Source organism: Tursiops truncatus, chromosome 6, assembly GCF_011762595.2.
Source record: "Tursiops truncatus isolate mTurTru1 chromosome 6, mTurTru1.mat.Y, whole genome shotgun sequence".
NCBI lineage: Eukaryota > Metazoa > Chordata > Mammalia > Artiodactyla > Delphinidae > Tursiops > Tursiops truncatus.
In genome coordinates, this window is record NC_047039.1 from 34,596,554 (window position 1) to 34,620,232 (window position 23,679).

General features: G+C 46.7%; 2 protein-coding genes across 7 annotated transcripts in view; one reads left to right on the forward strand and one right to left on the reverse strand.

Annotated features, from left to right (window-relative positions):
* Nucleotides 1–23,679, reverse strand: part of IL11RA (interleukin 11 receptor subunit alpha) — a 131,290-nt gene that overhangs the window by 55,509 nt on the left and 52,102 nt on the right. For all 6 annotated transcript variants that reach the window (XM_073806031.1, XM_073806030.1, XM_073806035.1 and 3 more), the window contains one exon: nt 15,587–15,650. The gene's annotated coding sequence lies outside the window, so the exon portion shown is untranslated. The remainder of the gene's footprint in view (nt 1–15,586; nt 15,651–23,679) is intronic.
* Nucleotides 397–7,920, forward strand: LOC101334509 (protein SPATA31F1-like). Its single transcript, XM_033857913.2, is given in 5 exon segments — nt 397–540; nt 1,118–1,163; nt 1,712–1,772; nt 2,784–4,969; nt 4,972–7,920. Coding segments are annotated over 5 exon segments (4,065 nt in total). The 3' UTR covers nt 6,600–7,920.

A 23,679-nucleotide genomic window follows, 5' to 3' on the forward strand; every position in this document is an offset into this window, starting at 1 on the left:
GGTCCCAGCCACTCTTCCTCAGTTTTCGGGGGATGGGTGACCAGACAACTGTTGCGTAGGAAGAGCCGAGCTGTCAGGCTGGTGGAGGGTGTGGAGAATGAAGACAAAGTGGGAGCACAGACACTGCCTGTGAGCGGCGCCTTCAGTCCTTACAGACAACCAGACACCCTCATCTGCAGACTGAATCTCCAGTGAGCTTCCCTAGACAGGTAAAGGTCTTTGACACCACACCTGCCTTGTGAAACAGGAGGGCTTTGTGATACAGTCTGGTGGCCTGGTTCTGTCATCTGTGAGGCGGAGGCCACAAGACATAGCACTGGGAGTCATCAGGCACCAGGACCCTGAATGCCTACATATAGGGATGGTTGGTCTCCTTATGCTAATGAGGTTTAGACCATGCTGAGCCTGACTTCTGTTCTGTGGGATTTGGGGTATCCCTTATATACCTATGGCTCCATCTTCATTATTATCCTAATTATCTGGCAGGTGAAAAAGAGTTACCATGGATTAACACTGGAACCTAAAAGGAGCTGCTGCCTGGTAGGGAAACACGATGACCATGGCTGAACCAATCAAGCCTCAGATAAGATACATTCAATTACTCTTTATAGTAATTCTCTTTCTCAGAGCCTAGAAATAATTCTTTGCCAGGCCATCCCTGCAGTGTACTCTAATTGAAAAATCAAGAATCTCTCTATCGGGCTTGGGTTGAGTCCTAGGTAAAGTGGAATCCACCTCACTGGATCTCTTCTGACCTCCCAAAATGGGGGATTTTTCTGATTGGTGGACTTAGTAAGCAAAAGCCCTTGGCTGAGAACCACTGACCATTTAATCAGTTCCATTATTCCTCCTGTGTCACACTAAATCCCCTGAAAATACTGTCCTGGGAAAGGGGACAGGAGGTATGGAATGTGGAGAGCCCTGAAGTAAGCACACAATAAATAGAAAAATGAAATATTCAGGTGAAAGGGTGGAGTACAGGAAGGCAATATAGGACAGTGTATAACATACAGACAAATATATAGAAACAGACTGGGAAATGTATATTTCCTTTGTTTCACTTTAGACATGAAAAAGAAAATCGTGTCCCAGCTTCACACTCTCTTTGACCTTTAAGCGTCACCGGAAAGTCAGACAAAGGGCTAGAGATGCAGCATCAAGAGGTAAAGTCCCAGTCTCTGCTCTGACTCCCCTCCACTGTGGGTGAGATTCCCATGAACCCTGTCCCTCGATGACCCCTGGTGCCAGGAGCCAGGTGCTCTAACCACTGAAGGCTTCAGTTCTCCAAGTTGACAAAATCTGCCAGAAAACTGTTTTGGGTGGGAAATCAGAGTCTGGAAATGTTCCAAAATTCTCTACCTTACCCCTGGGAATGAAGAGTGAGGAAACAGGGAAGAAGTCCTTAATTGTGTCATTTACTAGTTTTATGTTTACTAGTTTCCACTTCCCTGTGGAAGTCACTTCATCTTTCAGTCTTGTTACCATGAAATGGGCATCTGATGATCCTGCCTCACTCACAGTGTAGTTGTGAAGATCAAATGAGAGCAGGTCCAGGAGAGCACACCATACCTGGTTGAGTGGTACACAGACGTGCCTCACAGCACTAACTGTTGGGGTTTGCGGTCTCCTCTCATTCAGAGGCCTTCAGCTTCCTATAGGATGTCCCTGGGTCCACTCCTGCTCCATGTAACACTGTCACCTGGTTTCTCAGCTAGGAGACTTTCCCAGGAAGAAGCTGAAAAGCCATGGGAGCTGCTCTCTGTCATGAAAAGGTGATCTCCTGCTCTTTGCAGTCTCCCAACTCCCAGCCTGGTCTGTGATCATTTCTCTGCTTGGCCTGGGGCAGGGTTGGGGAGAAGGACAGTGGCTGAGAGGGAGCCAGACAGTGGAGCCTGGAGCACTGGTTGAGAGCGTTGCCAGGGCAGAGGGGGATCAGATATTTCAGGAGACAGGAGTTTCCTAGTTCTGCTCTGTGCTAGGCTCACAGTGGCCCTGGAATTCAGAATTTCACTAGTGCATAGTTCATAAAAGACTCTACATGGGTTTGCACTCAGCCACAAGACAAGTTTTACAGTCAGGAGGATGGATAATTGAGTGAATAATTTTCATCATTTTCATATTCTCTTTACAGCTACACCCTTTCAAGGGCAGCCCCCTGGACCCTGCTGACATTACCTCCTCTGGTTCTGTCTTCAGCGGGGCCAGTTCCTGGGACAGCCCTCAGACAGGAGCTTGTCATATATTATACCCTTCTTCTCTAGATCTGGACTCTCAAGAGATGTTGTGTACACCCTTTAATCCCCTTTAATCCCCAGAACACAGAATTCCCAAAAGGATCTCCTTTTCTACAGTTTAGAAATACTGGATACCAGGCTGCGGCCTAAGCCCGAAAAGAGAATGACTCCAGGTTCTACCTGGTGATGTTCCTGGTGCTGCCCCATCAGCTAACCATTGGCTCCCCCATCTACCTGGTTCCTTCTAGTTCAGCTTCTCAACACAGGTCAGCAGGGAACTCACCCACCTCCCAGTCTCTCAAGGCCCTGTGCTCCCAGCTGTTGTCTGAGACCTCGCCCAATAAGCCCCAGGCCCTCAGCCCAGCCCACCATAACTTGCCAAATGACATTTCCCTAGGAAAAAAAAAGCACATGAGTAAACACCCAGCGGATGCAGGCCTCAGGGTTTACAGGACTAGGGGAGGGCAGGCACAATCTCCAGGCCACACACTTGCGAAGAGGCAGATGTCACTCCATCAGTAACAAACAGTTGCCATGTTTCCCTCCCAGCCGGGGCTGGCTTCCTCGGGAGGGGAGTGTGCAGCAGCTCCTGTGTGCAGATTCCTGCTGCCAAACCTGCGATGCCATGGCTCTGGAGATTCAGCAGGTGGTGGTGGGTGAGAACACCCTGATCTCCCCCACTTCAAGGAGGCTGTCACAGGGCTGCTCTTACCTAGAGATTTTGTCCACGTCTAAAGTGTCTTCTGAGCAGAGACTGGAGCATCGTTCCCCACACTCCAAAGACCTTTCACTTCCATCTGCAACCTTCACAGTGTCAGAGAAATCCTTAACCCAGTCATCGGCCCAGTCAACAGGTGCAGCTAGCATCCATGATTACTGGGCTGAACACCTCAAGCTAAGGCAGGGATTTCAAGTACCAGAGGTGCCCAGGGGCCCAGAGACTATGTTTTCTTCAAGGTTTGAGGAAACTAAGGTTTCAGTGAACCTGCAGGAGATGATGCAGAGCAACCCCAACCTTGTCTATGGGAACCAAGGCCAGCAGCCCTTGAATTCTCAGGTCTCTCTGCGAACCCTGAACCGAGAAGTCACAGCCCTGACACATGCTATGGCCTTACATATGGTCACTGTCCTCCCTGCCCACCTGTTATTCCTCAGTACTGAAGTCCGGAGGCTTCTTGAGGTACATGTAAAAGGACTGATGCACTTCCAGAGGTGGGGGCTCCCCAGACGTGTGGAAGAGTCCCTGAGGCAGCTTATACCAGATCCGCCATTATTTTACCACCCTGTACGTAACCAACCAGTCTCTTTCATCCAGAATGATACTTCTCAGTTCTCTACTGAGAAATTTGGGACCGTTTCATACCAGAACTGGGGTTCACGTATGGCCGGCCAGCCCAGCCAGGCCTTCTGGGTTTCTAAGTGGTCCATTATGGACCCAGAACAAAGACACTACTACCAGCAAATCCCAGACAATATGGCTCTAGCCTTGCCCTATCCAGCCCTTAAAGAATTAAGTGGCCTTTATCTAATGCCTGGGCAACAGGCTAACGACTCAGTGGGCCATGTGCAGCCGAAATATAGCCAGCCATTCTGTGGCCTCCCTTCTCTGCACAGTGAGTCCCGGGTTGACACTTTCTTGGGTTCTCAAGGCCTCTCCATGAACGGGAGCATGTCCAAGCCCCCCTTGAAGCATCCTTTTCTCTTCAAGGAGTTCTCCTTCCTCCCTCTGATGCCTAAAACTCCACTCCAGTCAGCTCCACCCTCTTCTCCATCTTCCCCAAATTGGATTGCTCCAACTGAGCACCAACAAGCTCAGATCAATATCCCGTTTCTGACCCTGGATGAATGTGAAGCCTTGAAGTGGCACCTGCTGCAGAGGCAGCTCCAGCTTCAGTGGGGCTTGCCAGATGTTTTCCAGAGAAATCAGCGCACCCAGAGCCCCGTGCAGTATAAGCCCTGTGACAAAGCCCAGTCTTCTGAGACTGTGACAACTTCCTGGCCAGGGCAGCCCATCTCAGTCCTCACAAGGGAACTACTCTTGTTCCCAGAGCATGCCAGGAGGCTGCTGGAATTCCACCTCCAGTGACAGTTGATTCACCATCGCTGGGGCCTGCCCCAGAAGATCCAGCAGTCCATCCATTTGCTTCTGTCCCCTGCTGACGAGCAGACTCTCTCCTGGAGCAGCACAGCCCTAGACAATGTGAACGTCCCCCATCCTACAGCTCTAGAGGGCACTGGCGTTGGCAACCCATTCCCAGCCGTCAAGGACCCAGTGTCAGTCCCTATGCCGCACTTGTTTGACCAGGCCAAGGCAATATTGCAGAGCTACATCGACTCCAAATGTGGGCAGATTCACCAGGGCAAGGTTCCTGTCTGCGTATGTGGCTCCTGGGAGTGTAGAATTCCTGGGGTCCTGGAATTGGCTCCCTTTACCTGCACCCCAGAAAGCAAGCCCCTAGAACTACAGGCAGCAAATGATCCAGACAAACAACAGAAAATTACACCCTGGATGCCAACGGCCCTTGAGCAGCAGCAGCAAACCTCACCAGGTGCTAACACTGAACACCCTAAGCTGCCCCAAGCCCTGTCCGAGGGAGCCACTGAGACACTGGAGACAGCTTTACGGCACAAGGATCTGGCCTTCTTGTCAGGGATGCCTGCTCTTTATTATGTGGTTCTCTCCGCGGCCATGGCCCCAGCAATAACTTCCCAAGCTATGAAAACAGAGATGGTGCCTGGCCTGTCGAATTTCCAGGAGAACCTCTGACTCAGGTGACCTTACCTGAAGAGCAGGGTCTAAGTCCTGGGCCAGGCTTTCAAGATGCCAACGAGACTTGTGCAGACATTGCAGGTGAATTCCAGGCTGAAGTGCAGATGGAAGGAATAATCAAGATGGTGCCTCTAGAAAGCCAGTCAGAGCCTGTGAAGCCATACTCACTCGGGGAACCCACCTTGGCCAAACTAAATTTCCATCTGAGAAAGAAGATCCTAGAGATACAACTGGGAATTCCCCTAAAGGCAAGGGAGTCCTGGGAACAAACTGTAGCAATGCCAGAGAACATATGGACACAGGAGTCTCTTGGGAGTCTAAACAACCACGGAAAAACACTGCTCCAGGAACTCCCCATCCCACCAGATATGCCACGTGCCCTGGATCCAGAATGGCTCCACCTCAAACAACAACTGGCCACTGAGTTAAAGGCAGTGCATCAGAAACAGAAACAACCCAGGTCCAGGGCAGTACCCCATGATTCTGTCCACTGGGCCTCCAAGATCTCACAACCCAGTGGGGACATGACAGAGACCCAGGTGCTTTGTGTTCAGCTGGAGGCCAGTGTGAACAACCCCAGCCTAGAGGAGCCCCAAAGCCCTGACAAGAGCAAGGACTCAGTCCAAGACCCCACACTGGCAGAAAAGAGAGAGAAGCCAGGCAAACCCAAAATGGCAGGGGACCACGGAGAAGGGGATGCCGGGTTTGCAGTCTCTTCCACAAGAGAAAAAAGCCACTCTGCTGAAGCCCAGAGGCCAGAAGGGATGCTTCTGAACAGGACACCCTGCAGCCCCTGGCAACAGAGACATCGCTATCACCTTGGTGCTCCCTGTCAGCACAGTCCCCAGCATCACCCTCAGCTTAAATTCCCAGAGATACCTCCTGGAGTCCCTGGGGGGAAAGACTCTGAGAAGAATGACCTGCAAGACAGTCAAGCCAAGCTCAATGTCATCCTCAAACCAGCAAGCGTTCCTGAGAATGTCCAGCCTGTGGTGCCCCAGGCATCATAGGGCCAGCCTTTCCTGGGCCAACTCATTCCAGGTAAGCCATTGCAGGGCCAAACTTTACAAGGTCAGGTTTTGCAGGGGCAGATGATGCCAGGCTATACTCACAAGAGGCCCAGCCTTCCAGAATCTGGCTTGAGAAATAAGATGAAATCTTTTCTACACTGTATTAACCCCAAAACCAAAGGCAAAGGGCATGAGGAATCCATGTCCTCCCCATGTGAGAAAGTGGCTAACACAAGAAAAGAAAATGTAGCAAAGAGCCTGGCTCCAGCCAAAAGTCCCAAGGGGCGAACTAAGACAGAGGAGACAAGAGGGGACCCAAAGGCCCAATTTCTGCCTACTGAGAAGCAGGTGGGCCTGGCCTTCTTGGATGGTCCCCATTCCCCAGACAGTAAGCTCCGGCACCGCTCCCACTCCCATCAACTCCACTCTGCCTCAGTCCTGGGCATCCCCCGCCGCTGCCCTCGGCACTGTCCACGAGTGGCTTGTGCCATCCAACCAGGGGACCCGCCCTCACTCTCACCTCTCACCTCAGATGGAAACATTGGTCTGCTCAAGAAGACCCAGTGCATTCGAAAGACTCTGTAGTCTCCTCAACGTCTGCATCCCTTGAAGAGGACTGCTACTGTCATTTTCATTAATGTACAGGTGGGCAGAGTGCCACCCAAAATATACTCTATATCTCTAAGCAGAGAGGTGTCTGTCTGCTCCTCCTCTCTACTGTGGTGTGTTCAAGGAAGGCATAAGGGAGGTAAATGTCCTTTTTATCTAGGGAAGGAGTTTTAACTCACACTTAAGCTGGGTCGCACTCCACACAACAACACCCGCTCCCCGGACTGTGGATAAAGGAACTGGAGCAGAGAAGGAAGGCCCTTGTCTAAGGTACACTGAAGGTAAAGGTCAGACTTGACTTCTATTATGGCGACCTTGGGCCCAGAGGAGCCATGTGGACATGAGGATAGTACTGTCAAGAAGGAGTGGCCAGGAATCCCACAGGCAAAATTCACTGATGACTTCTATATATGCCCACAATCTGGAGGGGAGTGCCAGTCTTCCAACCTTGAGGAGGCGCTTTGTTTACCAACAGCATGTAGCTAATATGACTAACGTCAAAAGCAAATGGTAGAATCTCCCCTCTCTGCTCCCTGTTGGTTATTCGTTAGATCTTTCTGGAGAACTCACCTAGGAGGCTGCTGTAGCTCTCTTGCCTATATCCCACTTCCACTGCCTAACAGCTGCATGGAATGAATGACACCTGGAATGAAGATCACAGTAGGACATGGAGAGGGGCTTGTCCCCCACCCCCAAGGGTAGGCAGGGACAGAAGCAGAGAGGAAGACCATGTAGATGGGGGTCTGAGTCCCTGAGATAGAAGCTGACATGTTCCTGGGACTTCCCTGGTGGTCCAGTGGGTAAGACTCCACGCTTCCAATGCAGGGGGCCCAGGTTCAATCCCTGGTTGGGGAAGTAGATCCCGCATGCTGCAAGTAAGAGTCTGCATGCCGCAACTAAGAAGTCCGCATGCCACAACTAAGAAACCCGCATACTGCCACGAAGATCCCGTGTGCTGCGACTAAGATCCAGAATAGCCAAAATAAATAAATATTTTTTTTAAAAAGAAGCTGACATGTTCCTGAAGAAGGCATGATAAGAGAAAAGGCTGGTTTGCTATGTACTCAAAAGAAGTTGAGCCAGGAAGCCAACCCAATACCCAAGTGCTTTTAGAGCATGGAGAGGAATAAACTGAGTTTTAGACTGTTGTCCATCGTGTGATGAAAAGAAGTGAGTTGAGCCTTATTGTCCAAAGGAAATGCAAATTAATTCAAAATTTCTGAACACTCACCCCCCACCCAACAAATCTGTTTCCCAATGTCAGGGATTGGTGTAACTATAAATCCATGTTTTTGCTCAGCCCAAACATGAAGTCAGTCACTGTGTTCTAATCTCGATATATCTCAATTTTGCCCCCTTTCTCCTGTGTTTACTGCCTCTGCTTGTTAGGTTTCTCATCCATAGGTATCTCATTCTTGCCTGAGTAATACAATAGTGTGTTATAACCCCAGGACTTAGGATAGCGGCTGGTGCATAATAATACCTTAATAGTACTTGAATCCAAAGTCGGGGCTGGGGAGGCAGACAAATCATTACATTCGTATGATGAGTGCTATGGAATAGGGAATACTGCCACAGGATTACTGGGGTACTCAGCTGATGAGGACCCCAGAAGGGTCACAATAAAAAGAACCTTGATTATGCTGTACACCTTAAACTTATACAGTGCCGAATGTCAATTATATCTCAAAACTGGAAGAAAGGGGAATTCCCTGGCGGTCCAGTGGTTAGGACTCCGCACTTGCACTGCAGAGGGCACAGGTTCAATCCTTGGTCAGGGAACTAAGATCCCACAAGCCGCTCGGCGTGGCCGAAAAAAAACTGGAAGAAAAAAACTTAAAAAAAAAAAAACCTTGAGGGCTTCCCTGGTGGCACAGTGGTTGAGAGTCCGCCTGCCGATGCAGGGGACACGAGTTCGTGCCCTGTTCCGGGAGGATCCCACATGCCGCAGAGCGGCTGGGCCCGTGAGCCATGGCCACTGAGCCTGCGTGTCCAGAGCCTGTGCTCCGCAACGGGAGAGGCCACAACAGTGAGAGGCCCGCGTACCGCAAAAAAAAAAAAAAAAAAACTTGAGATGTGTCTTATATTCAATTAAAATATTTGCTTACTTACTATATGCAAGGTACTACAGTAAACACAACAAAGACACAGGACTTACACCACAGAGCTCATGATTTGATGTGATAGACAGTCTCACCTGCCCAAATTGTCTAATCAACATAAATACTTGAATGTCCAAAATTCACCTCTATAGAACAGTGAACTCTTGATTCCCTATTCCAACCATCATCTAATTACACATACATGCTCCAGTCACAGTATTCACAACATCAGTTAATAGCAACTCCATCTTTCCAGTTCTGAACAAAAACACTGGTGTCATCCTTCACATTTTTTTTCTAACCATCCACATCCAATCCATCCTGTTGTCTCTACCTTATGAAATGAATTCAGAACATGACCACTTCTCACTCTCTCTGCTGCTATGATTACTGCAGTATTATCATGACTAATCTCCCAGCTTCTGCCTGAGACCACACTTCCAACAGTCTTTTCTCAACAAAGAAGCTTGATGGTCCTCAGGGAAGGTCCTGGCTATAGATGATTAGATAGAAAGATAGATTACATCATGATGATGATGATGATGATGATGATGAAGAAGAAGAAGAAGAAATGGAGGAAGGGGTGAGGGAGGGGAGGGGAAAAATGAGGGGGAGGGGAGTGGGAGGAGAAGAATTAGGAGAATAAGAATAAGATAGATAGATAGATAAATGGAGATGTAAAACCATGAGACTGGATAAGATCGCCAAGGCAATGACTGCAAATGAAAAACAGATCTAGGACCAGGCTTTGGGATACCCCAACATTAAGAAATTGGAGAAAAAAGTGGGAACCAATAAGCAGAGACTGAGAAGTAGTAGCCAGTGAGGTAGGAGGAGAACCAGGAGAGTGTGGCATACTGGAAGCCAAGAGAGGAACGTGTTTCAAGAAGAAAGTGGTCAGCTGCATGAAAAGCTGCCAATCTGCCAAGTAAGATGAGGACTCAGAGTTGATTATTAGATTTAACAACATAGAGATCATTCATAGCCTTGAGAAGACTAGACTAAGGTCAGAGACGGAGGCAAAGGCATAACTGGAGTGGATCCAAGACAGAGAGGAAGAGCAACTGGTGATAGCAAGTGTAATCAACTGCTTTAGGGAGTTTTGTTCCACAGAGGTGCAGAAAAATGAGGAGATAGAATCAAGAGGGCTTTTTTTTTTTTTTTTTTTGTGCGGTACGCGGGCCTCTCACAGCTGTGGCCTCCCCCGTCGCGGAGCCCAGGCTCTGGACGCACAGACCCAGCGGCCATGGCTCAAGGGCCCAGCCGCTCCGTGGCATGCGGGATCCTCCCGGACCGGGGCACGAACCCACGTCCCCCGCATCGGCAGGCAGACTCTCAACCACTGTGCCACCAGGGAAGCCCCAAGAGGGATTTTTAAAGGTAGGAGATATAGCTTGTTGGATGTTGATGGAAAAGAACCAGTCAAGAGGAATAAACTGATGATGCAGGAGAGAAAGGGGGAACTGCTAGAGCAATGTCATGGTGCAGAAGTAACAGAATAGGAGTGAGTCCCCAGGTTCAGGGGTTGGCCTTGGCTAAAATCAGTAATCAGTAATGAGGAGGGACTTTGTGTATCATGAAAAGAACGGTTTCCCTACAATTAAGAGAACAGGGCAGGGGCTTCCCTGGTGGCGCAGTGGTTGAGAGTCCGCCTGCCGATGCAGGGGACACGGGTTCGTGCCCTGGTCCAGGAGGATCCCACATGCCGTGGAGCGGCTGGGCCCGTGAGCTATGGCCACTGAGCCTGCGCGTCCAGAGCCTGTGCTCCACAACAGGAGAGGCCACAGCAGCGAGAGGCCCGAGTAGTGCAAAAAAAAAAAAAGAGAACAGGGCAAATACCTAAAGGGGTGAATGAGGAACTGGGAAGGATCGTGGCTGGGGGGAGGGCTGATACAGAGAGCCAAAGCCAGAGATGAAGAGGAATGCTGGAAGTTACCATGGCAAGAGGTTTTTTAGGGCCTAAGAAGTCAGTAGCAGCATGTGAACCCAGGTGGGCAAAAAAAAAAATAGTTGAAGTTGGTGATCACATGTGTGAAGAGGGTGGTCTTGGAATATAGGGGGAGAGATGTCAGAAAAAGCTCTAGATGCACAGAGCATGAAGAGGATGGGGCTTGAGACTGAGAAAAAGGGCAGGTGTGGCATCCTAGTGTTCATCCAGAGACTGGGGATGTCTGAGGGTAGGAGGAGAGAACTGGGAAGCAGAAAGACAAAGAGGCTGCCCTGAGTGATGGAAGGGACCTCTGTTTTGGACACCTCATTTCTCTCAGAAGGTGGCACGTCTGCATTTCCACCTTCTGACCTACCACAGAGGAGCCAAAAGCTGCAGGAAGGGCAGGAAGTGCTGTAGCTTCCTCGTGCTGTGGTATGGGGACTGTGGGATGCCCCTGCCTCACTGATTCCTAAGGAAATCCAGGATGGCTCAACATACCGTCAAACCAGGACGTGGGGCACGACTCTTCCTCTGATAGGACCCAGCACTTAGCACAATGTGTCCTGCTAGCAGGATGCAGAAAAGCCAGGATGCGAAGAAGCATGACTCCTCTGAAGGGTGATTCTGTGCCTAACAGATGGGAGCTCAGGCCCTGCTGTGGCCCCCCAAGGTGAGGAGGCACAAGGTCCAGGCCTGCTGAGCCACACCCTCCAGTGTTTTCCTAAAGCATCCCCAAAGATCATAGGGGGTCCTGTGGCAGGCACATCCTCCATGCCTGCTGAGAGCTGGGCAGAGAGCCACAGAGCAAGGAGAGGAGAGGGAGGCCCGGAATGAAGGGAATTGACTCAGAAGGGTCACAGCAGCATCACGTGGGAAGCTGAGGTTAATGTGCACACATCCTGGCTTAGGTGGAGCGGGTCCTTCCCATGTATCCCACCTGCCACGTGCCGGCATTGGCTTATGCTGCTGACCAAGTTTTGCAACAAAGGGCTAGGGGCACAGAGATGAGCTGGAACCAAGACCTTCAGGATTCTCAGTTCTCAGCAAAATCAAGAGCTGAGAGAAGACAGAGTCAGAGCCTATGATTCATGCAGGATGTTGTAGAAGGATGAAGCCTTGCTCATCCCATCCTATAACCCTAGCACAAGCCCCACCTTCCAGCTCCCCCTCGGCTCAAGAAGTAAAATCAGAATGAAAACTCTCACGGCAGGGCACAAAACCAGGTCTTCACTGCTCCAGAATTGCTGGTAGATGCTAGGGATATAGCAATGCTTGCTTGGGAACTTTGGAGTTCGCCTCTGCCCTCTGAGATACCATACTGTCGTGGCAAATGGCTCTGACCTTCTGGAGCCCTTCTCCTGGGCTCTGCAGAGAGCATTTCAGAATTCTACAGAGAGCATTTCAGAATTCTACAGAGAGCATTTCAGGCAACCGAGTGCCTGCAGTGCGGGAGAATGGCTTCTCCACAAAATCACTTCTCTTGTTAAACACCAAGTCCCAGCAAATAGGGACCGTGGCTGCTTTGTTACTGTACCTCCTCACTGCAGCCCACGCAGGGAGGGCAACAACCACAGGATGCGCACAGGAGTAAACCCCAAGGCGCTGCTGCTTCCTGCACCTGTGAGAGGGGCTGAGCCTCTGCTCCTCACCATTCATCCAAAGCCTGCTGCTCCACCTGCTCCACGGCACAGGCCTGGGCTGTCACAGAATGAAGGACAAGAGTGGTTCCATGTCTACGGCAGGGACAGGAAATAAGGGAGGACAGCCGTGAGGGTGTGTGGGGATGTGAGGAATGAGCACAGGCAGGCCTGTAAGGTGCTGGGGGACGCAGAGGACCAGATGCCTAACGGGGCTTGTGGAGGACTGTCCATTCCCATGCGCACAGACAGTGAGGCCAGGACCCTGAATACTTGATCTGGATGAGAGCGTGGGGAGGAAAGAGGGGGCCTGAAGGAGAGCTCTGTTTCCAGAAGGAGGGGTGCATGCTGCCAATTGCCCCCCTTTCCCGCCTTGTCCCCCTCCTCCACTGTAACTTCTCTGGGTCCACAGCCGGGCAAAGAGCATATCGGGGGCTTTCCAGAGTGTATCATTCCCAAGGTCAAGCCCCACACAGAGGCCTCAGGGGCAGGGCCCTGGGCAGGCAGCCGGACACATGGGAATCCAGAGAGTGGGAAGGGAAAGGAAGCCAATCCCTTGCAGTAAACAGTGCTGGCAGCTGGGGCGCATCAGGGGAGAGGGTCAGGGGAAAGTGAGAGGCCAGAGCAGAGTCTCACACACAGTCAAAGACACATGCGTACAGGCACCTAGCCACACAGACACATACACAGGAGGACATAAAGTCAACAATGCCACTCAGAAGCTAACTCAGAGTACCCAGAGACATGTTCAGGAAACACACCTACATAGACTCATGAAAACCCTGAGCCAGACATGCCCCAGCAGACTCTGGCACCACACACATGCAGACAGACACAGCCCATCTTGCAGGCCCACAAACACAAATGCATTCCCAATCCATCCTTCCCAGCCTTTCTCCCCGATACAACGAATAGGCCACCTCAGGCCAGGTCTGTTTATCCACCTCTAAACTCTGGTTTGTAATTTCTGTCCCATTGCCTGTCCTTTAATAAGGACAGTCTTGGATCCACACACACACCCCTGGTCTCAACAACTTGGCTGTGTGCTTTTAAAGGAACGCCACGGTCAGCAAGTCAGTCCCCTGCCCTCTTCAGCAGCCCCGTCCTTCACCTACACTCCCATCCCTACCCCCGGGAGTGTCCCCAGTTTACCGCAGGCTCCTGACCCTCAGTCTCTCCGATGCAGCAGAAACAGAATCTAAAGGAAGAGTAAACCAGACAGACCTACTCTGTCAAAATCCCCCTCAGGAAACTGTGAAGAACCAGCTCCTGACTCGTCAGGAAGGAGCCCTTGATACAGGGCATGACCACATGTGTCGCTCTACCCCAAACTTCAACTGCAGTCCATGCCTTTCAACCCTAACCCTAACCTCAACTCCAGCCCCATTCACAAACAACTCTAAAACCAGTCCTTCAAGTGAGACCCTCAGAATAACTGTACCTCATAAAGGTAATGCTGCTGGGTATTACCCAAAAGATGTTTACATGGCCAGGTAAGTTCAGGATAGAAAACTGCGATGTTCCCTCTCCCCAGGAGCTAGATGCCTACTTCCCTCTAGTCGATCGCAGCTTCAGGGATCATATGGCCATTTATAACTCTCAAGTGCAGAAGTCCAGAAAATGTCCAAAACCTCTCATCTAAACCAGATCAGTATCACACAATACGCATAAGGTTAAGTCCCTCTCCAGACCATCTCAGAAGCTTAAAACTGACCCCCAACACAACATTTATCTCCTTGACCCATTTTGATCCCAATTTTAAACTCAAACAGTACCCTACTCCAACCCTAACACAATCCTAATCGAAGATGCACTAGCTCTTTTTTTTTTAAACATCGAGTTAGCTTTACTGAACAGTTCATGAATTGGGCAGCATCCCGTTTAGCAAGTAGAGGGGAGCTCTAAAAGGCTATAGAAAAAGAGAAGTTTTTAAGAGTATGACAAGGAAGTCAAAAACAAAAACAGATTATTTCAGGGTTAGGTAATCTATCTATAGGGGATGAAGGAGATCTATGTGCCAGGTTACCTCATCTTCCTTTGGGGGATGGAAAGGATTACCTCACTGGTGCGGACCAGAAATTTCCACACCGATCAGTTTGGATTACATTCTTGGAGAAGGCTGTAACTTCAATAAGGTCAGGTATTAAGTCTTCCTTTTAGCATAAGTGACTCCATTTTGGGCCTGTCATTTCTTTTTTAACAGGGAAATGGTGCCAGATCAACTCAGATAGGACACCCCTACTCCACCCACACTTCAGACTGCTGGAGAAGAAAGCAGACTTTTATAGACCCTTTCAATTCTCACCATGTAGATAAGCAGATTCTCCAGCTACTATAGGTGAGATCTACAAGATGCACTAGCTCTTATCAACAGGAACCATAAACGCAATTCCAAATCCTACTTTAACATCACCGTGATTCCAGCCCTATGCTTACCACTACCTACCTCCAATCCGTAACCACTATGTCAGTGCTGTTCCAAGCATAGTCCTAACTCTAACCCTGTCCCTAGGTAGCCACACATTGAGTAAAGTCTGCAACTATGCTGGGCACACAAATATCACACACTTCTGAAGGTAATGGGTCATCTGCAGTCCAGGAAGCAGTAGCTTCCTCAGTAACAGCTGCACAGTCATCAGGGCAGCCGGTCCCTGGTGGGCTCAGTGCTCAGCTGGGAACCCAGGAGCACCAAGGCACCCAGGCCCTTTGACCCTTGTTACACATACAAGCGTACAGGGGCCCAGCTCACCCCAAGCCCTGTTCTAGCCCAGCTTCTGAGCTGAAATTCCTGCCATACCCCTCCCCGGCTCCTGCCTGCCAAGCTGGGAGCATCTGTTGCCCTGAAAGCCCCACCAGGCAGGCACAAATGGGCCTGGGGCCTGGAGCTGAAGGGAATGTGGCCTCTTCCCAATGTGGGCAATTCCAGACTCCTGCAACACCCGCACCTAGGACCTCCACCCCGGAGCCAGGCCCAGGTGCCCGTCCTAAAGAGGTAGTGGGTCTGCCGACACTGGGGGTGAGTAGGGGTGGATTAGCACACCTCCTCTCCCAGGCTCCAGGGTCTCAATCTGGCGTTAGGGTGTGTTCACTCTGCGCTCATCAGCAGACGTAAAGCTGAAGTGAGCCACGTGCACCTCCCTCACCTCTCACCCTCGGCACCAGGACCTCTGGTGTAGCAGTCCTCTGTACCTCGGCCACCGCAGAGATTGTCAAACACTACCTAGGCTCTCTCGAGCGTTCACACCAAGCCAAAGCCTTCACCCAACAGACTGGAACACTTAGGTGGATACTCACAGGTCAGATGTGTAGCCATCCGAGTCTCTGCGTCCCCTTCCTTACCGTCTACATCCAGGCTGGCCTGAGGACAAGAGAGGGGCTTGGTTCAGGGCTGCAAGCTCCAGACCCCGACAGCAAACTTAAGGTTCGGGTGGGACTGTGAGGTGAGATGAGCCCAAGCCAGCAACCGAGGGCAGAGGAATGGCTGGATGACAGACCTGGGGCCCCAGATAAGGAGAAGGATAACAACTCCTCTCACCATCGCAGGTCCTTTCCTGGGGGCTGCATCTACATCTAAGCTCCACTTCCTTCCAGGTTCTCTTGGTGCCTCCCTCTCATGCCCCCACCTCCACCCCATAGGCTCAGACACCTGCACCCTAGTGTATGGCAGGGATTTCCTGTCATCCTCCTGCTCTGAGAGTAGCTATTTCCAGCCCTGACTTCATGTCCAGCCAGGTTTCTACCTCCGGCAAAGTCCCCACTCTTTCCTTCCCTTCCTTTAGGACCCCTAACTTAGGTTCTAAGCCCCAGGAGCAAGTAAGGAGGTCCCAATGCCTCCAGTATGGAACATCTCCCTGAGGCCGGTCTACCACTACAGGGTCAAGTTCAGAGGTCGGGACTTAGGGTAGATCCTAGGAAGAGCTTCCCATATTGAGGAAAGGCAGTTGAGGATGGGACCTAAAGCGGCTGTGGACACCATCTAACAAACAAGAGGCCCTCATGATGGCATAAACAAGGGGAATGGGGCAGTATGTCCTGGGAGAGAAAGGGAACCTAAGATTTTAGAAGAGGAAACGTCTTAGTCCCCAACTCTTCCCTGTCATGTTCTCCCTCATTCCACAAGCTGTGCCAGGGCAGAAAGTCCTCCCCTCAGGAAGATTGGGGGTACATCATCCCAGCTTCCTCTTCCCCCAGACCACCTTTGTTCCCTTCCACTGGCTCTGAGCCCATCTGGAATTTGGGATGGGGAGCCAAATAGGCCCAGGTGGCTCTCCCAGCCCCACCCTACCAAATTCTTGGAAGTACCTGGACAGCTTGGTAGAAATACAGATAAATATATACAGCTTGGTAAAAAATACAGATCCTTTGGCCCTATTCTGAGATTCTGTTTAAGATGGTCTGGGGTGGTGCCTCTAATTCTGTATTTTTAATAAGCTCCCTGAGTGATTCTGAAGTGCAGCCAAGTTTGGAAACAGTGTAAACAATCTAATATGATATGACTCTGGAATCACAGACATGTCCCCCCAAGTCCATGCTATCCCACCTCTCTGGGAACTCTTCAGAGATAGGCTGCTCACTACTTACTTAGCCACTTCCACAAAAGGTAGGGCAGGTGTGGAAGGGGAGATTTTAGAGATGGGAATTAAAAGCTTTCTCATGCCAGGATTTGCCAGAAGACCAGGTAAAAGACGCAAGAAATCTTATCTCCTTGTTTTTTCCCGGTCCTGTTCCAGGAATGCCAGCCAACTTGCCAACTGGGGCACTCCCTGCCCTGCTTAAGGTCTCAGCCTGTTGTAAAACCGCAGACTCAAGATCTCAATGATCTCTCTTCAAATTCACTCAGGTTCCAGCCCCTCTGTTCTGTGGGCCTTGGGAAGGCCCATACCACATCCTCATCCCCATCCCAACAATATCCCCATCTCCAATCCCCATCCCCTCTGCATCCCAACCTTCCCCAACAGCAACACCCCTATTATGGGCACAATCTTTCTATCACTATCTTGCACCTGGCCCATGCTGTCCTGACTGCATCCCTCCCAATCTCTCCTCTCTATATCTCCCTATGGTCTCGTATTTCCATAAAGCTGGGGTGAGCCTGGTGGTGAGGGGCACACTGGGTTTAGCACTCTGGGAACCAGATGGATTTTCCAGTCCTAACCTGGTGATCACAACTCTGAGGTTCTACACTGGTTTTAAACATAGATTCTAAGTCAGGACCTGATAATCCTCACACACTACACTCCAGCATAAATTCCAAATGGAGGGCTTCCCTGGTGGCACAGTGGTTAAGAATCCACCTGCCAATGCAGGGGACACAGGTTCAAGCCCTGGTCCAGGAAGATCCCACATGCTGCAGAGCAACTAAGCCTGTGCGCCACAACAACTGAGCCTGCACTCTAAAGCCCACGAGCCACAACTACTGAGCCCGCGTGCCACAACTATTGAAGCCTGTGTACCTAGAGCCCATGCTCTGCAACAAAAGACGCCACCACAATGAGAAGCCCATGCACCACAACAAAGAGTAGCCCCTGCTTGCTGCAACTAAAGAAAGCCTGCACAGCAACAAAGACCCAATGAAGCCAAAAATAAATAAATAAATAAGTGTTTAAAAATTCCAAATGGATAAAAGATTTAAAATGTTAGAAATTAAATACAGAAATGACAGCATGAAAAATGTCAGACTAGAAAGCTCTAGGGTCAGTCCCTCCACCGAAGCAACCACTGAGCTGAAAAGAGCAATTGGAATCACCTATTTCAGAATTCTGGAACCTAACTGAGCACATAACAATCAGGGGAGTGCTTGATGAAGGCAGAGGATGTTGATCTTTCATAAGAGAACGTCATGCATGAACTAGCTACTAGTCAATGCTGTAGGGACGGCAGCCCACATTCCCAGAGTGGCTGGCTGGTGGCAGAGAACCTTGTCCTCCAAATATTGGGGGTTTTACATTTTGGTTGGTCTGGGGGTTCCCGGAGAGATAGGTGCAGAAGCTTGCCTTGGTTTTAGCCCTCTTGGGCTGCAGTAGCTTCCACAGTGGCACATATCAGAATATTTAAGGGGACATAACTCTTTTGTGGGAGAGGGGGAGAGAAATCTTTATCAGGTCATTGGCTGACCACAGAAGTAAGAGAACAGAAACCTCAGGGACCACACACAACAAAGAATACACTTGGCAAAACTTATTTGGAAAAGTCAAAATGGACAGCTACAGCCCTCAACAAGTAAATATCTGAAACCCCTAAGGAGTGGAAGAATCAGATTTCCAAAGACACCACATTTTAATACTCAGAATGTATAGTTCTCAACAAAAAATTAACAAAGCATACAAAGAAACAGGGAAGTATGACCCATTCACAGGAAAAAAAAGAATTTGACAAAAATCATTCCTAAGGAAGCCCACACATTGGACATATTAGATGAAGACTTTAAATTAACTGTCTTAAATATGCTCAAAGAGCTGAAGGAAACCATGAGCAAACAACTAAATTCTAGAGCCAAAAATACAATAACCAAAGTGAAAAAATTCACTGAGGGAGTTCAACAACAAATTTGAGAAGGCAGAAGAAAGAATCAGCATACTTGAAGATAAGGCAATTAAAGTCATTGAGTCTGAGGAGCAGGATAAAAAGATAAAGAAAAACGAACAAAGTCTGAGAGACCTATGGGATATCATCTAACATACTCACCACAGGAGTCCCATGAGAGAGAGAACAGAGCATAAAAAAATTTTTTGAAGAAATAATGGCTGAAAACATCCCAAATCTGATGAAGGCATGAATATACATATTCACAAAGTTCAAAAAATTCTAAGCAGAATAAACTCAAAGAGATCCATACCAAAACACATTATAGTCAATTTGTTGAAACCCAAAGATAATCTTGAAATTTTGAAAGCAGAAGAGAGAAGTGACTCACTACATACAAGGTATTCTCAGTAATATTAACAGTTGATTTCTTCTCTGAAACTATGGAGGCCAGATAGCAGTGGGATGATATATTTAAAATCTTGAAAGAAAAAACTATCAAACAAGAATTCTGTATCTGGAAAAACCATCCTTCAAGAATTAAGGAAAAATTAAGACATTTCCAGATAAACAAAAGTACAGGAAGTTCATTACCAGTAGAATTGCCTATGAGAAATGCTAAAGGGAATCCTTCAGGATGAAAGGACAGGACAATAAATGGTAACTTGAAGCAATACAAAAAAATAAAGACCTCTGGCAAAGGTAACCACATAGGTAAATATAAAAGATAGTATATTATATTTTTGGTTTATAACTCCTCTTTTTTTCCTTTGAGAATTAAAAGGCATAAATAATAATTATAAATTGATGTTAATGGGTACACAATATATAAAGATGTAATCTGTGACAATAACTATATAAAGGAGGTAGAACTAAGATGTATAGGAGCAGAGTACTATTTGTTTGTACTATTGGAACAAAGTTGGTATTATTCAAACTAGATTATAAGTTTAAGATGTTAATTTCAATCTCCAAGCTAACTACTAAGAAAATAACTTAAAAATATACAGAAAAGGAAAAAGAAGGGAATCAAAATGGTACACTAAAAAAATCAACTGAATACAAAGAAAGGCAGTAATGGAGGAAATGAGGAACAAAATCATATAAGACATACAGAAAACAAATAGCTAATTGACAGAAATAAATCCTTCCTTATAAGTGATTTAAATAAATGAGTCACGAGTATGAAATGTACAGTGTCAATCTAATCAATAATTATGTAATATTTTGTATGGTGACAGATGGTAACTAGACTTATTGTGGTGATCATTTTGAAATGTATAGAAATAGTTCCTGCACCAGGAACTAACATAGTGTTGTAGGTCAGTTGTAATTCAAAAACAAACTCATAGAAAAAGAGACTGGATTTGTGGTTACCAGAGGTGGGGGTGTGGGAAGGGGGGATTGGATGAGGGTATTCAAAAGGTACAAAATTTCAGTTATATTAATTATGTTGTACATCACATAACTGCATAACACTACTATATGTTGTATATGAAAGTTGTTAAGAGTAAATCCTAAGAGTCCTCATCACAAAGAAAAAAATTTTTTTCTATTTCTTTAATTTTGTATCTATATGAGATGATGGGTATCCAGTAAACTATTTGTGGTAATTGTTTCATGATGTATGTAAGTCAAATCATTATGCTGTACACCTTAAACTTATACAGTGCTGTATGTCAATTATATCTCAATGAAACTGGAAGAAAAAATAAACAACATGAAAAAATAAAGTAAATGAGTTCAACTCTCTAATTAAAAGGCAGAGATTATCAGAATGGATAAAAAAAAAAGCATGATCCATCTATATGCTATCTACAAGAGACTAACTTGAGATACAAATACAGAGCTTTAAAGTAAAAGGATGGAAAACAATATCCCATGCAACTAGTGACAAAAAGAGAGCTGTGGTAGCTATATTACTGTCAGACAAAATACACTTTTTGTCAAAAAAGGTTATAAGGGATCAAAAGGACATTGTATATTGATAAACTGTTTGATACAGCAAGATACAATAATTATAAACAACTGACAGCCAAGCCTCATAATATATAAAGCAAAAATTGACAGAATCAAAGAGGAGAGTTGACAGTTCTACAATAATAGTTTTAGAATTTAATATCTCACTTTCAATAATGGATAGACTAACCAGACAGAAGATCAAGAAGGAAATAAGAGAACTTGAGCAACACTATAAATGAATTAGACCTAATAGATATACACACCAAAAACACTCTGCCCAACAACAGGAGAATACGTATTCTTCTGAAGTTCCCATGGAACGTTCTCTAGGACAGACGATATGATAGGCCACAAAACAAGTCTAAATAAAATTTTAAGACTGAAATCATACAGAGTATCTTTTCTGATCACAATAGAATAAAACTAGATATCAGTAACAAAAGGAAAAGTGAAAAATTCAGAAATATATGGAAATTGAACAACACACTCAAACGATGCATCAAAGAAGAAATCACAAGGCAAATTAGAAAATACTCTGAGACAAATGAAAACAAAAACATAATATACCAAAACTTTCGAGATCCAGTGAAAGCAGTGCTAACAGGAAAATTTATAGCTGTAAATGTTTACATTTTAAAAAGATTTCAGGGACTTCCCTGGTGGTCCAGTGGTAAAGAATCCACCTTACAATGCAGGGGACACGGGTTCAATCCCTGGTCAGGGAACTAAGATCCCACATGCCACGGGGCTACTGAGCTTGCGCACCTCAACTAGAGCCTGCACACCACAATTATAGAGCCCACTCACCGTGGAGCCTGTGAGCCACAACTAGAGAGAGAAAAACCCACACACCACAATTAGAGAGAAGCCTGCGTACCACAATTAAGACCCTGAATACCACAACTAAGACCCAATGCAGCCAAAAAATAAATAAAATAGATAAATAAATAATAAATAAATCTTTTTAAAAAAGAAAGAAAATACTTTGAGGCAAATGAAAACAAAAACATAATATACCAAAACTTATGAGATTCAGTAGAAGCAGTGCTACGAGGAAAATTTATAGCTGTAAATGTCTACATTTAAAAAGAAGATTTCAGGTACTTCCCAGGTGGTCCAGTGGTAAAGAATCCACCTTCCAGTGCAGGGGACGTGGGTTCAATTCCCTGGTCAGGAAACTAAGATCCCACATGCCACAGGGCAACTAAGCCCATGTGCCACAACTACTGAGCTTGTGCACCTCAATGAGAGAGTCCATGTGCCACAAACCACAGAGCCCACATGCTCTGGACCCCGAGTGCCATAACTACAGAGCCCACGTGCCCTGCACACCACAACCAGAGAGAGAAAACCCACACACCACAACTAGAGAGAAGCCTGCGCACTGCAATGAAGAGCCCAAGCCGCAACAAAAAGATCCCGCACGCCTCAGCAAAGACCCTGTGTGCCACAACTAAGACCCAATGCAGCCAAATAAATAAATAAATAAAAAGATTTCAAATCAATAACCTAACTGTACACTTTAAGAGATTAGAAAAAGTCAATAAAACCAAACCCAAAAATAGCAGAAAGAAGGAACTAATACAGATTAAAGCAGAGACAAATGAAATGGAGACTACAAAAAATAGAGAAAAATAAACAAAACAAAAAGATGGTTCTTTGACAAGGTCAACAAAACTGACACAATTGAGGTTAGACTGACTAAGGAAAAAGAAAGAAGATTCAAATTAGTAAAATCAGAAATGAAACTGGGAGCATTACTACAATTTCATAGACATGAAAAGTGTTATGAGAGGATACTATGAACAACTGTACATCAACAAATTGGGTAATCTAGATGAAATGGATAAAGTCCAGAAACACAAAAATTATCCAAACTTACTCAAGAATAAATAGAAAATCTAAATAGATCTATAACAAGTAAGGAGATTCAATCAGTAATGAAAACATCCCAACAAAGAAAAACCCAGGACCAGATGACTTCACTAGTGAATTCTACCAAATATTTTTTTTCTTCCAAACATTTAAAGAAGAATTAGCATCAATCCTTCTCAAACTCTTCCAAAAAATTGAAGAGGAGGAAACATTCCCTAACTCATTTTATGAGGGCAGCATTACCCTGATACCAAAGCCAGACAAGGACACTACAAGAAAATAAAAGTACAGGTCAATATCCCTGATGAACATAGATGTAAAAAGTCTCAACAAAATACTAGCAAACCAAAGTCAACAGCAGATTAAAAGAGTCATACATGGCGATCAAGTGAGATTTATTCCAGGGATATGAGGATGGTTCAACATCCACAAATCAATCAATGTGATACACCACATTAACAAATTGAAGAATAAAAATCATATGATCATCTCAATAGATGAAGAAAAAGCATTTGACAAGTTTTAACACCCATTTATGATAAAAACTCTCAATAAAGTGGGTATAGAAGGAACGCACTTCAACATAATAAAAGCCATGTATGACAAGCCTTCAGCTAACATCATACTCAAATGTGAAAAGCTGAAAGCTTTTCTCATATGATTAAGAACAAAAGACGAGTGTTTATTATCACCACTTCTATTTGACTTAGGACTAGAAGTCTTAGCCAGAGCAATTAGGCAAGAAAACTTATATATGTACATAAAATCCCAAACACTTCACCAAAAAACTGTTAGAACTAAGAAACAAATTCAGTAAATTTGCAGAATACAAAATCAACATACAAAAATCAGTTGCATTTCTATACACTAACAGCAAACTATCTGGAAACAAATTAAGAAACAATCCGATTTACAACAACATCAATAACAATAAAATACTTAGGAATAAATTTAACCAAGGAGGTGAAAGACCTATACACTGAAAACTATAAGACACTGATGAAAGAAATTGAAGACACAAATAACTG